General features: G+C 43.5%; 1 protein-coding gene across 1 annotated transcript; it reads left to right on the top strand.

Annotated features, from left to right (window-relative positions):
- Positions 1-5233: 5233 nt before the first annotated feature.
- Positions 5234-6568, top strand: LOC138875775 (uncharacterized). Its single transcript, XM_070154641.1, has 2 exons — positions 5234-6049; positions 6185-6568. The coding sequence occupies exons 1-2, from the start codon at positions 5234-5236 to the stop codon at positions 6566-6568; spliced, it is 1200 nt and encodes a 399-aa protein (XP_070010742.1).
- The last annotated feature ends 6203 nt before the right edge of the window (positions 6569-12771 follow it).

Genomic DNA, 12771 nt, shown 5'->3' with positions numbered 1-12771 from the left:
ATTACAACTCGAATCGCAATGTGAATCGGAGACTAGACCCAGAAGTTGCAATATGCTGAAGGGCACGACATAAATGCCACTATCGCTGGCCGGAGAATCATGAAAATTTATGGGTCGATTACACCTCGAATCGCAACGCGACTGGGAGACTGGACCCAAAAGTTGTCGTATGCCCAAGGGCGTGGCATGAATGTCAAGTAGCCCTCGGGGAGTCCGTTTATTCTCTCCGTCTGAGATTTCAAAGATATACCGACCGTAGGCATCTGACCTTCAGATACCGTAGGTCATCTTCTAACATTACCGATATTTTGAGTTTTCATAAATTTCACATAAGATAAAAGCTCTTTTCATCATCAGAAACAACCTGATTTCCGACCTCTTGCATTGCATTACCATAACGAAAAGAAAAAAGAATTCAAAAAATAGAGATTGCTCTTGTGACTCGGGATGAACCTTTATTTGTTGAGGAAAGGAATAGCGATGGATTCCTATAGAGCATCCAGGAAAAAGTAGATTCAATCGGACGATGAATTCTTACGTGGTCCAAGGAAATCAAAGGTCCGCTTCCACGAATTAAATCTATATTAAATATCTTAATATCAGAATAGCTTATATAGTCATGATTCAATTCAGGTCCATTTTGATTGATTTCTCATTTTTCGGATCTGATTGTAACAATGGAGAAGTAGGAAGACATTGGCGATTCATAATAGAAGGGGGTATCTAGAATATCTATGTCCCAAAACATAAAATATGAATAATGAAAGATGATCGTCAGCCGAGTAAACCTCCAGACCAAGCGCCCATAAGGTCACTTCGACCCAAAGCACAAAATCCATCATCATCCGCCCACGCAGGTAGGAAAGAGCCTGAGGGCCAATTGAAGCACGAGTTACAATGCGACTCGGAGACAGCGCCTAAATGGCCAGGCCAGGCATAGAGTCCCCAACACCTGCTCGCGTTAAAGATCGCACTTGAGAGCCCCCAGGTCTGTCCAATCCATCCCGGACCTATGAGGACCTCGCCAAACACCAAAACTGGCCTGACTGGTCGAAAGAAACAATAAAAAAAAAAGAAGAGAAAAAAGAGGTACAAAAGAAATAAAGCTTCAAATTCATTCTTATATATTACACGCACAAAAAGGGCGCATTCTCCATCTACAGGCATGTCCTATGTATATCAGAGACAAAGCGACAAAACGGAAAAATCTTCACTCTACGCTAAAGGGCTACAACTCGTCAAATTCGCCCTTTCCAATATGAATAAGAAGTGACCGAGCGGCACGCTTGTCCGCCCTTTCTTGAGCCAATTCCTCCGAAAGAACGAAACCCCTTGCACTGACATCCTCGAGTACCATTCTCCGTGATCTACAACGAACATATTCCTCGATCCTCTTCTCCTGGTTGAGGGCTCGCTTTAGTTGAGCTTCGGCATCAGCAGCATCTTTCATAGGAATCACCATTTCACGATCAGCCTTGGTTCGGCTTAATGCTGCTTCTTCCCGGGCATCGATTATCTCGGCTCTGACCTTTAAGAGATCAGATTCAAATTTCCCAATCATCTCTGCTTGAACTTTGGCGTTGACATGAGTCAACTGAGTTGGGCCTCGAAGGCATGGACCTTACCCGAGATGCTCATCTCCTCTAAAGCTCGAGCCTGCACCTGAGCCCTAAGCTCCTCGCAAGCAACTCTGATGCGATTGATGTCGCCCTTGAGGTACTCTAAGGCCTCCGACTTTTTCTGCAACTGATACAGCAAAAAGGAATTAGCCTTAAGGTTAGAAAGGAGTGAAGCACGCACTACTGGATGTTATCTACTCTATCAAATAGCTCTCATAGTTTGAGCTCCGGTACACCTCATATCGCCAATGCTGCAACTCAGCTTCCTTCTCCTCGCTAAGGAGCCTAAGAGATTCGCCCTCACCCAGAATTTTCTGAAGCTTGGCCCCTTGATGGAACAGCTAAGACCTAAGCCCATCACAGGCCTACACAAGGAAGATTCAATAGAGGGAGGAGGACATAGGATACAGGGAAACTGTATATAAAATTCACCACAAAGTGAAGTCGACGGACTTCCTTGAAGTCGCAACACACTCCTGTTGATCCTGCCCCTGAGGCGTCAGAATAACTGACCCCGAGCACAGTATATTCGCTCAAAAGAACCGGCAATCAGGAATCAAGCACTTAGGGAGCAGCAGACTCGGGCGACGCCATTTCCTTAGAAATGTGAGCCCGACCAGCACCACTTAAGGATCCGTCACACCACAGGTGCTGATCTCTCTTGTCGCCATCGCCCCTCGGCCCGAAAGCCAATGACTCCTTCCCCTTTTTGGAGGAACATTGACTCGTCCCAAGAATCGCCCGATATCTGTAAACGGCACAAATGGAAGGGGAAAGGGTTACCTCGCCTATACAAAGGCAAGGCAAAGGTAGCAAACGTGTATACCTTGGTATGGCGTTCCCCATGCGGTACGAAGTATAGCTCGCCATTTGTGCTCGTCGTATGATGAATGGGTCACCAACCTCCGGACCCAGCTGGGCAGGTCATGGACCTCACCCGGCATCCACAAAGTTGCTGCAACAAGGGAAACAACATTATAATTCAGTTGATTTTTGGTATATGCGGAATCTAAAAAAGCGCCAAACACCTCACTCGCATACATAATTCTACCCTTCGAGAAATGGCAAAAACTCCACAGGGATAATATCGATAGTCTGGACTCGGATAAACCAACTGGACCACTCTCAATCCCCATCGTCCCCGTCGTCAACAACGAAGGGCGTGGATGAACGACACCTCAGAGTTAGCAAGCCTCGATGATGAAAGGGCCGATACAACCTGATAAGGTGGTCAAGCATGAATTCAAGCCCGGCCTTCTCCGCAAAGAATCTCATTATCAGTGTCATTCGCCAAAACGATAGATGAATCTATGCTAGGGTAACCTGATACTCTAAGAAAAAATCAAGCACAACCCTATCAGGGAGGAAAAATGCGAAAGGGTATAGGTACACGCTCAAGAATCGATCGGTGGAGTCCGTGATGCACTCATTTGGGGAAAGCGCCTGCAGTGTTATCCCCTCGCTCCAGCTGCAGTACCTCCTCACCATCTCCAGGTGTTCCTTAGTTATCAAGGACACCGTCTCCAAAATGAAATCCCTCGGTTCCTGAGCACCAGAAGTAGTGCCCTTCGTTGCTTGTCGGATCGGCCCCGAAGTGGTTTCTATGACTATGGAAAAACTAACAGGTCAAGGCAAGGGCACGCACCAACACTTTTTGCGCCTAAAGAGACAAAAGATCCCGCGCCAAAGCAAAAAGGCAGCTAACTAAAAGTAGTGAAGTCTTGCCATGTAGCCAAAGCTGCCACACATATATGAGAGAAGCAGCGACGATTCACATGCCCGAGGCAAGCCTCGGAAATCCAACAGCCTCGATACAGATTGACGGGTCAATACCTGATCCAGAAAGCATCCTCCAACGAGGAGTCAAGACTCAAGGGGTCGTTCGTATTATCTCCATGCTCAAAGAAGCACTCCACGTCAAGAACCCCCGGCCCAAAGAAGTCGGGCCTTAGTGAGGTTTAAACGCCGACACTCGATGCAAGGAAAGCACTCGATGCAAGGAAAGCACCTAGTCTCGTGATTCCCTCTTCCTGAAAAGAGGAATAAACACAGGAAGCTTCGATCGCGAAAGCTCCACGAAGGTCTGAGGAAGCGTCCAATACAAGCAAATTCCTAGTGGAAGCCAATCCTATCCATTCTAAAAAAGGTCATCTACAACAAGATCAATAGGGACCCACAGGTACCCAAAGATGACCTTCATCTAGGGTAGCGTTCTGAAGGCTCAGGAATCCGACGCATGACCTCCAAACAACTCGGGGGGCCTCGGTATCCCAAATCTATCAAAATCAATCCAATATTGGTCGGAAGTACGATGATAGGTCGGAGGAAAGCCATGTCAATCAATATAAGATCAGAATGAGCGCTCGAGCTCGAGTCAGATATCAGCGGTCAACAAATAAAGAAGGCATTCGAAGAGCCTCGAAGGGCATGAGAGCATACAGAAACAAAGCAAAGTTAGGGAAGCAAAAATCAGGGAGTGCAATGAATGAGGTCGAAAAGCACGAGCCAGGGGTCACATCATCGATATGGCACCGCCAAAAGAAGCTCGAGGAGTCAAGTGTCAGAATCATTTTCCTTCACTTCGATATGGGAAATGCGGAGACTATTTGTATGCGGCGAAATTAGAAAACTTTATTTCTCGCTATCGATATATTTTGGAAGCATGCCTCGGGGGACCGAGGGTAGGAGGTCGCGACCGAATTCCCTACCTCGGGACTCGTCTAAGCACGACTCGAAGAAAATGAAGAATGAAGCCAGGATAGAGGGGGAAGCCCTCTAGGCACATGGCTACGTCTAGCAGGCCCAACCTATCCAGAGCCTATGATGAAACATCATGTCAAGCCATCCCATCACCGTGCTTTGTAATCAATCCCCACATATTGTAGTCGATTCTCCCCTCCTATATAAAGGGGACTCACCCCACCTTGTAAGCGGCTGGTGTTGCTCCATTTCTCCACAAGTGCAATAATATCTCTCTCTCTTCTCTTCAAAGTTCTATATTCTCATTGGACCATGGCCTCCTTAATATTTATCATTTTCTTATTTGTTCTTCACCATATCGTCCAATATTGGCAATATAGAGCCTCTCTTAATCATATCTTTGCATGTTATCTCGCTCTCGATTGCCCGGGTATCTCAAGCTCAGTTCGAGCCTTGGCCCCAAGGTACTATCGACCATCTCTGCACTCGGGCAACATGCCCCTTTGGTTTGATTACTGCCTCATCTTAGCTCACATTTTATCATTATACTTCACGTTCTTAGCATTAACTGCTTTAACAACTAGCTCGGGAATAGGTCACGTATTTTTAAAATCCTATTTACAAATTTATTTGTTGTTAGCATTTTCACGGTAAACAACTCACTAGATGGGGACGCAAGGAAGTGGCTTCAAAATATGCCACCAAACTCCATTCATTCTTGGCCCGAACTTGTCCGAGCATTCTTAGCTAAATGGTTCCCTCAAAGTAAGAAGTCTGAGCTCCGAGATAAAATCTTCTTTTTCAAGCATGTACCGAGAGAGCATCTACATGAGGCATGGGATCGAATCAAGTTATATTTGGTGAGGTCTCCCAACCATGGTTTTCTGGATTCTATCTTGTTGGAAAAATTCTACATGGGTTTAGATCCTACGAACCAATCTATAGTCAAGAATGCAGTTGATGGGTCTTTCATGGACAAATCATTCGTAAGGGTCACACAAATACTTGACAAAATGCCAAAGCATAATCAAGCATGGCACTTAGAGGACACCACAGGTAGAAGTGCATATGGATCTCCTTCCTTGACCACCATGATCAAGGAAAACAAAGAGAGAGATCAAGTGATTGCAGGGCTTGCCACAAATGTCAATGTGTTGACAAAGATGTTCATAGTAAGCCAAACAAAGAAAGTAAATGCGGTGGAGGATGTTCAACCCATATCAAATGAAGACTTTGAGGAGGCAAACTATGTTAACAACTCTCAAGGAGGTTATCAAAGGCAACAATACCAAGGTCAAGGACAACAAAATCAATGGAAACCGCACCCGCAAGGGCAAGGCAACCAACAGTGGAAAAATGACCAAGGCGGCTCAAATCAAGGAAATTGGAACAACAACAACAACTTCTCAAATCGGAGTTCAAACCCTTATGTTCCTCCAAAGGGTCAATATTCAAATCAAGGTTCCTCAAGTGAGTCTAAGTTGGAAGGCATACGTGAATGGGTATTGCAAAATCAAGAGAAGTCTGTCACTTCTATGAGGAATATGACCGAGCTTGTTGGTTCTCATACCGCATCCATTCAAAAATTGGAGATGCAAATGAGAGACCTCTCTAGAGAACAAAATCTGAAGCAAAAAGGGACACTTACAAGTGACACAATTGCGAACCCCAAGGGTAGTGGGAATGGTCCAACTTCTCATGGCATGGCAATTACTAATCAGAGTGGAAAGGTACTACAATGAGGGAGTTAACAAAAGGTTGAAATAGAAGAGTCCGAGCATGAGGTTGAGGTTGAAGATCCAAGAGTTGTTGAAGTTGAAAAAGTTCCAGAAGAGTTGAAGGTGCAACAAGAAAACTGAGAAGAGGTAAAGGAAAAGGTAAAAGAGACACCAAAAACTCTACCACCTCATCCTAGACCTCCTCCTCCATTCCCTCAAAGACTTGCTAGGAAGGTTGATGATATCAAACTCGAAAAGTTCTATGACATTCTCAAGCAATTATCAGTGAATAATCCATTTGTGGAAGCATTTCAAGAGATGTCGGGTTTTGCTAAATATTTGAAAGACTTGATTACCAAGAAGAGAACCACAAAAAATAAAGTGGTGAATGTGACTCACCATGTTAGTTCCATCATTGCAACGTACACCGTTCAAAATAAAGAAGACCCGGGAGCTTTCACCATTCCTGGTACTATTGGGGCACATGATTTTGCAATTGCCCTTTGCGATAATGGGATAGCATCAACTTGATGACTCTTGCCATTTACAAGCAAGCAGGGTTAGGTATGCCAAGGCCCACAAGTATGAGATTGAAAATGGCCGATCGTTCTATAAAGAGACCGGTGTGAATTATTCATGATGTGCTTGTTAAAGTGGGAAAGTTTCATTAACCGCCAATTTCGTAATCCTTGATTGTGGCGGTCAACAAAGAGATCCCTATCATTTTGGGGAGACCATTCCTAGCCACAAGAAGAAAACTAATGGATTCGGAATGGAATGAGATCAAATTTTGTGTGAATGATGAAGAGGTCACATTCCAAGAAAGCAAGGGTATGAAACTACCACATGAATATGAGAGCATCTCATGGATTGATGTTGTTGATGAAGTGGAAGATGCAGTTGAAATAAAGATGGAGGAACAATGCCTCGGTGAGGTATTGGCGACTATTTTGGTGAATTTTGATGGTGAAGATATGGAAGGATATATGGAATCGGTAAATGCATTGGAGGGGCTTGGGTCCCTACACTTATGCTCCGGCAAAGCTCTCTATTAACTTGGATAATAGAGCCAGTCCTCACGCAAAGCCTTCTATTATTGGGCCCCCGCAATTAGAGCTCAAACCACTTCCACCACACTTGAGGTATAAATTTCTTGGCTCAAATGATACTTTATCGGTAATCATTTCTTATTTGTTGAATGATGTGCAGGTAGAACAATTGTTGGAAGTCTTGAAGGAGCATAGGCAAGCTATTGGATGGACAATTGCGAACATCCGAGGGATTCCCCCCAAAATTTGCGAACACAAGATCCAATAGTAGAGTGAGACGAAACCAAGTGTGGACCATCAACGATGGTTAAACCCGTCCATGTAGAGGTGGTAAAGAAAGAAATCATCAAGTGGTTGGATGCTGGGGTATTCTACCCCATTGCCGATAGTTCTTGGGTGAGCCCGGTGCAATGTGTGCCGAAATAGGGAGGCATGACTGTGCTTGAAAATGATAAAAATGAGCTCATCTGAATAAGAACAGTGACCGGATGGAGGGTGTGTATGGATTATCAGAAGCTCGACAGTGCCACATGCAAGGACCATTTCCCTCTAGCTTTTATTGATCAAATGCTTGATTGGCTAGCAGGAAGGTCATTCTATTGCTTTCTTGATGGATATTCCGGCTACAACCAGATCAACATAGCATTGGAGGATCAAGAGAAGACAACATTTACATTCCATTATGGTACCTTTGCCTTTAGTCGTATGCCATTAGGTTTTTGCAACGCTCCGACTACTTTTCAAAGATGTATGATGTCCATCTTCTCCAACATGGTGGAGGATTTTCTAGAGGTTTTCATGGCTGACATTTCGATGGTAGGTGTCCCTTTTGAGCATTGTCTCAATAATCTTAGACAAGTTCTTAAGAGATGTGAGGAGACCAACTTTGTGCTCAACTGGGAGACATGGCATTTCATGGTGGATGAAGGCATTGTATTGGGGCATAAAATTTCATAACATAGCATAGAGGTTGACTGGGCGAAGATCGAGATCATTTCTAAGCTTCCTCTACCCACTTACGTTAAGGGTGTCCGAAGTTTCTTGGGGAATGCCGAATTCTATAGGCGTTTCATCAAGGATTTATCCAAGATATCAAATTCTACGTGCAAACTCCTTGAGAAAGATGCAAAATTTGTGTTTGATGAGATATGCCTCAAACCCTTTGAAGAATTGAAGCAAAAGCTCACCACGGCACCTATTATTGTCGCACCCGATTGGTCTCTTCCTTTCGAACTCATGTGTGACGTTAGTGGTGTAGCTATTGGTGCTTAGGCAACGTCACAACTAGGTTCTCCACCTGGTCTATTATGCAAGCAAGACACTCAATGGAGCGCAAATGAATTACACGATGACTGAGCAAGAACTTCTTGCCATTGTCAATGCCTTTGAGAAATTCCGGGCTTATTTGTTGGGATCCAAGGTGATAGTGTACAATGCTGCTCGTCGATATCTCATGGCAAAGAAGGATGCAAAGCCTAGGTTGATTCGGTGGGTCTTGTTGTTGCAAGAATTTGACTTCAAGGTCAAGGATCGAAAGGGAACTCAAAATCAAGTAGTAGATCATTTATCAAAGGCTTGAAGAGGCAGGGAGGCCAAAGGGAGATCTTGAAATCAATGATGCATTCCCGGATGAACACATATTGGCAATATCTAGCACTTTTGCTCCTTGGTATGCCGATATTGCAAACTACTTGGTTAGTGACCTTATTCCGAATGGATTGGAATCCTATCAAAAGAAAAGGTTTTTGAGAGATTGTCGGCAATACTATTGGGAAGAACTATTATTGTTCCGTGTTTGTGCTGACAACGTCATCAAAAGGTGTGTCTTAAAAGAAGAGATTGTGCCAATTCTAAAGGCATACCACGACTCACCCGTTGGGGGTCAACATGGGGGAAATCGAACAGCGGCTAAGGTGCTTGAATGTGGTTATTATTGGTTGTCGATCTATCATGATGCCAATCAAATGGTCAAGTCTTGTGACCAATGCCAATGCACTTTGTGATGGAGATAGAAACTTTCGATGTTTGGGAAATTGTTTTTATGGGTCCCTTTGTAAACACTTGTGCGATGATATATATCTTGGTAGCTGTGGACTATGTGTCCAAATGGGTTGAAGCAATTGCCTTACCAAACAACGAGGCAAGGAGTGTGACCACATTCTTAAAGAAAAACATATTCACTCGGTTTGGCACTCCTAAAGCCATTCTTAGTGATGGTGGGTCTCATTTTAGTAACAAGGCTTTCACGGGGCTACTAGAGAAATATGGCATCAAGCATAAGGTGGCCAAACCTTATCATACCCAGTCAAGTGACCAAGTTGATGTTTCCAAACGGGAGATAAAGAGTATTCTAGCAAAGACTGTTAATGCAAACAGGACCGATTGGTCAAGGAAGTTAGATGATGCATTGTGGGCGTACCGCACGGTGTAAAAAACTCCTATTGGAACTTTTCATTATCGGTTAGTGTTCGACAAAGCTTTTCATCTAGCCGTAGAATTGGAATACAAAGCCATGTGGTCTCTAAAGAGGTTGAACTTGGACTGTGCTGAACTGCAAATTTGAGGTTAACACAACTCAATGAAATTGAGGAATTCCATTTCCATGCATATGAAAGTGCAGTTGTGTATAAAGAAAGATGAAGTTCGTCAACGACAAAAAGATATTGAAACAGGAGTTCAAGTCGGGTGACTTGGTTTTTCTCTTTAACTCAAGGCTCAAATTATTTCTGGGCAAGCTCAAATTGAAATGGTCTGATCCGTTCAAAGTGGTCAATGTCTCTCCTTATGGAGCTGTGGAACTAGAATCAGAGGATGGGCTCTGAACATTCAAAGTGAATGGCCAGCATGTCAAGCACTACTTGGGCACAGATGGAGAAAAACATTTGGTGGAGAAGTTGGCTCTCCAAGATTGTATGTTCCCGACCAATGAGTGAATCCAAAGGAACGCCAACTTCATCGTGCCGCGATGTTAAATCAAGCGCTTCATGGGAGGCAACCCATGTGTGGTAACACCCTTTTTGTCCTGTAAATTTTTTATTTTTGTAGATAGATTTAATTGAGCAATTTAAAGTGTGTGTTATAGTACAAGGGATTCAAAAGATCATAACACTGGGTAAGAGTGCATGAGAAAGGGATGAAAAATCGCCTTGGGAAGTTTGCTACACATATGTGGTTTCATTTTCACTATGCAGACCGCAATGTGGTCGTAAACCCAGACAGTGTGTTTGGCAAAAATTGGTGATAAGAATGCGACAAGGAGGTGAACTTTGCGGACCGCATTTCCACTATGTGATCGCATAGTGCACCGCATTTGGCCCTCCAGCAACTCACATTGAATGCACCGCATAACACTTATATGGTCTCATAGTGTGTTATGCGGTGCCTCCCCCATCGCAAATCTCATAGGTACGTCCTTCACATCTCTTCAACATTCATGCAATTTCCAAACAAAAAAGGAATTTTTTTTATTATAAGAAAGAAACAAAACAAAACGAACAAAAAAGAAAGAAAAGAGAAGGCAAAACGGATAGTGAATCCACAACGTAAGGCAACACGTATGCAATCATCCCCCAAGTGTTCTCATTAATCCATCACTGGTATGTTTTCCTTGTCCCAATTTCATCCTTACAATCTTTATTGGGGCTCCCTGTGGCGCATTAAGCGCTATGGGAGTCGGAAGACGGCTGAATGATGGTGGGGTCACCCTCTGATGCTGAAGCTGGGATTGATGAGATCTCAGCCTGAGGAGTGACCTCCTTTGATGGAGAAGGAATCTCTAGCTGACCCAATACTGGAGCTGGGGCATGTGAGCTGCTAGCCTCGCCTGCTGATGGCTGAGTGGTCGATGGATTTGCAGGGGAGACCATGTCTACTAGCGAATGTGCTATCACCACCTGAATTGCTGCTTGTTCTTCATCCTCAGTTGTAGAGGTAGTAATCTGCTCCCCCTTCTCTTGAGGGCCATCATCCTCCTCGGACCATGAATCCTCCTCATTCTATCCCTCGTCTGCCTTCCCACCCTCGGACTTTGTAGATCCTCCTCAGAAGGAATATCAATACGTGCAGGGGGTACTGGAGGCTGGGAAGCCCCGACAATCTAAGGTACAAAAATGAAATATGAGCAACATGGTAGGCAAAAATGAAAAGAAAACAAAAAAACTAAAAAAAATTTCAAGTATGCGACAAGTTATGTGGTCGCATAACCACTTTGCATACCACAAACTTGTCACAACTTCTCAGACTCATGAAACGATCTAAGTATGCGATGGATTATGCAGTTCGCATAACCATCGCATACTTGAATGCTCAGAAAATAGAACCACAAAATGCGATCGCAAAATCCACCACAAAGTTGGATATGAGATCGCAATTTGGCCACAAACAACATATTATAAAACTGGGTAAAACTTCTCAGTATGCGGTGACTTTGCGGTCCGCATATCAATTATGCGATAGCAAAGTCGCTGCATTTTGTCATCTTCTCCAGCCAGCTATGGTTCGCTTTTGCGACAAAAATGCGGACCACTATTTGATTATGCGATCCGCAAAACCCATCATTCTCAACCTTAGGATTCAACCCTCAACAATGGTGGGCCTAGTTTTTGCTACCCATCACTCGAAACTTACTACCTAACCAAGAATACCATCACAGTACGAACAGGTATCCAATTAAAACAAAAGAAAAAGAATACAGGAAATAGAAATAGGAAAAACAAAAACAACAGTCTTATCGGGCGGGGAATTGCATTCGCTAATAGAGCTTCCTACGATCGCACCCTAGGAGAGTGCAAATGGCAAGTTGAATGGTCTGGTTCCACTTAGTAGCCCAAATCCGCCCCTTTAACACGCAAGTACGCTTTAGCTACTAAGCTTCGAAACAACCCATAGGCTTACTTCGAAGTAGGAGCTTGAACTCAAGTATTAGAATGAGTCTTATTAGGTTTTCCCTGGGGGAAGGCTCCCCCCAACCCCCGTGAGTCCCGTCCTGCCCTGCCTTGAACTAGAACTCGGAAACCAGGACACATAACTATAAGAGAGTAGCTGCCAAAACAAGCTCCCTAAGGTCGCACCTAAGATCCGAAGGAATCGCTTGAGAACTAACTGCATACCTGAAGTTAGCTTGTGTGCACATAGCGTTATCTTATCTTTGAATACTTCCTTTAGGCGGCTAGAAAGATGTTATTTGTGTCGTCCGTTCTAGTGATAGCATTTCAATTCTATTGTATTTATGTAGGAACCGTTGTCTCTACTTTACATTCTTATGCATTGGGGACAATGCATGCTTTTTAGTTGGGGTGGGATAGCCTTGTATATATTTTTGTGAACCCAACTGTTGTACATGTTTATTCTTTTGTGCTATATAAGCAAACTTTTGTATTTATTTGTTTTTTGTGATTTTGTATATATTGGTGTTTTGTAGTATTATTACTTATGTTATCTTTGTATATAAATAAAAAAACAAAAACAACAAAAATAAAAACAAGTAGATAGTTGTATGTTCATCTTTAGTAATTAGCAATGAATTCCCCTTGGTTTTTCTTCATCGGGTTCTTTTCCAAGGGTGTAATAGTAGAACCAAGGTAGTATATTGAAACATTTTGACCGGTTTGGTGTAATTGTTTAGGTTCAAGCACGTGTGCCTGTATATAGCCTATACCCTTCCATTAAGATAAAAAAAAAGATCAA

Source organism: Nicotiana sylvestris, chromosome 8 (assembly GCF_000393655.2).
Source record: "Nicotiana sylvestris chromosome 8, ASM39365v2, whole genome shotgun sequence".
Taxonomy (NCBI): domain Eukaryota; kingdom Viridiplantae; phylum Streptophyta; class Magnoliopsida; order Solanales; family Solanaceae; genus Nicotiana; species Nicotiana sylvestris.
This window is presented reverse-complemented; position numbering and strand designations above follow the sequence as displayed.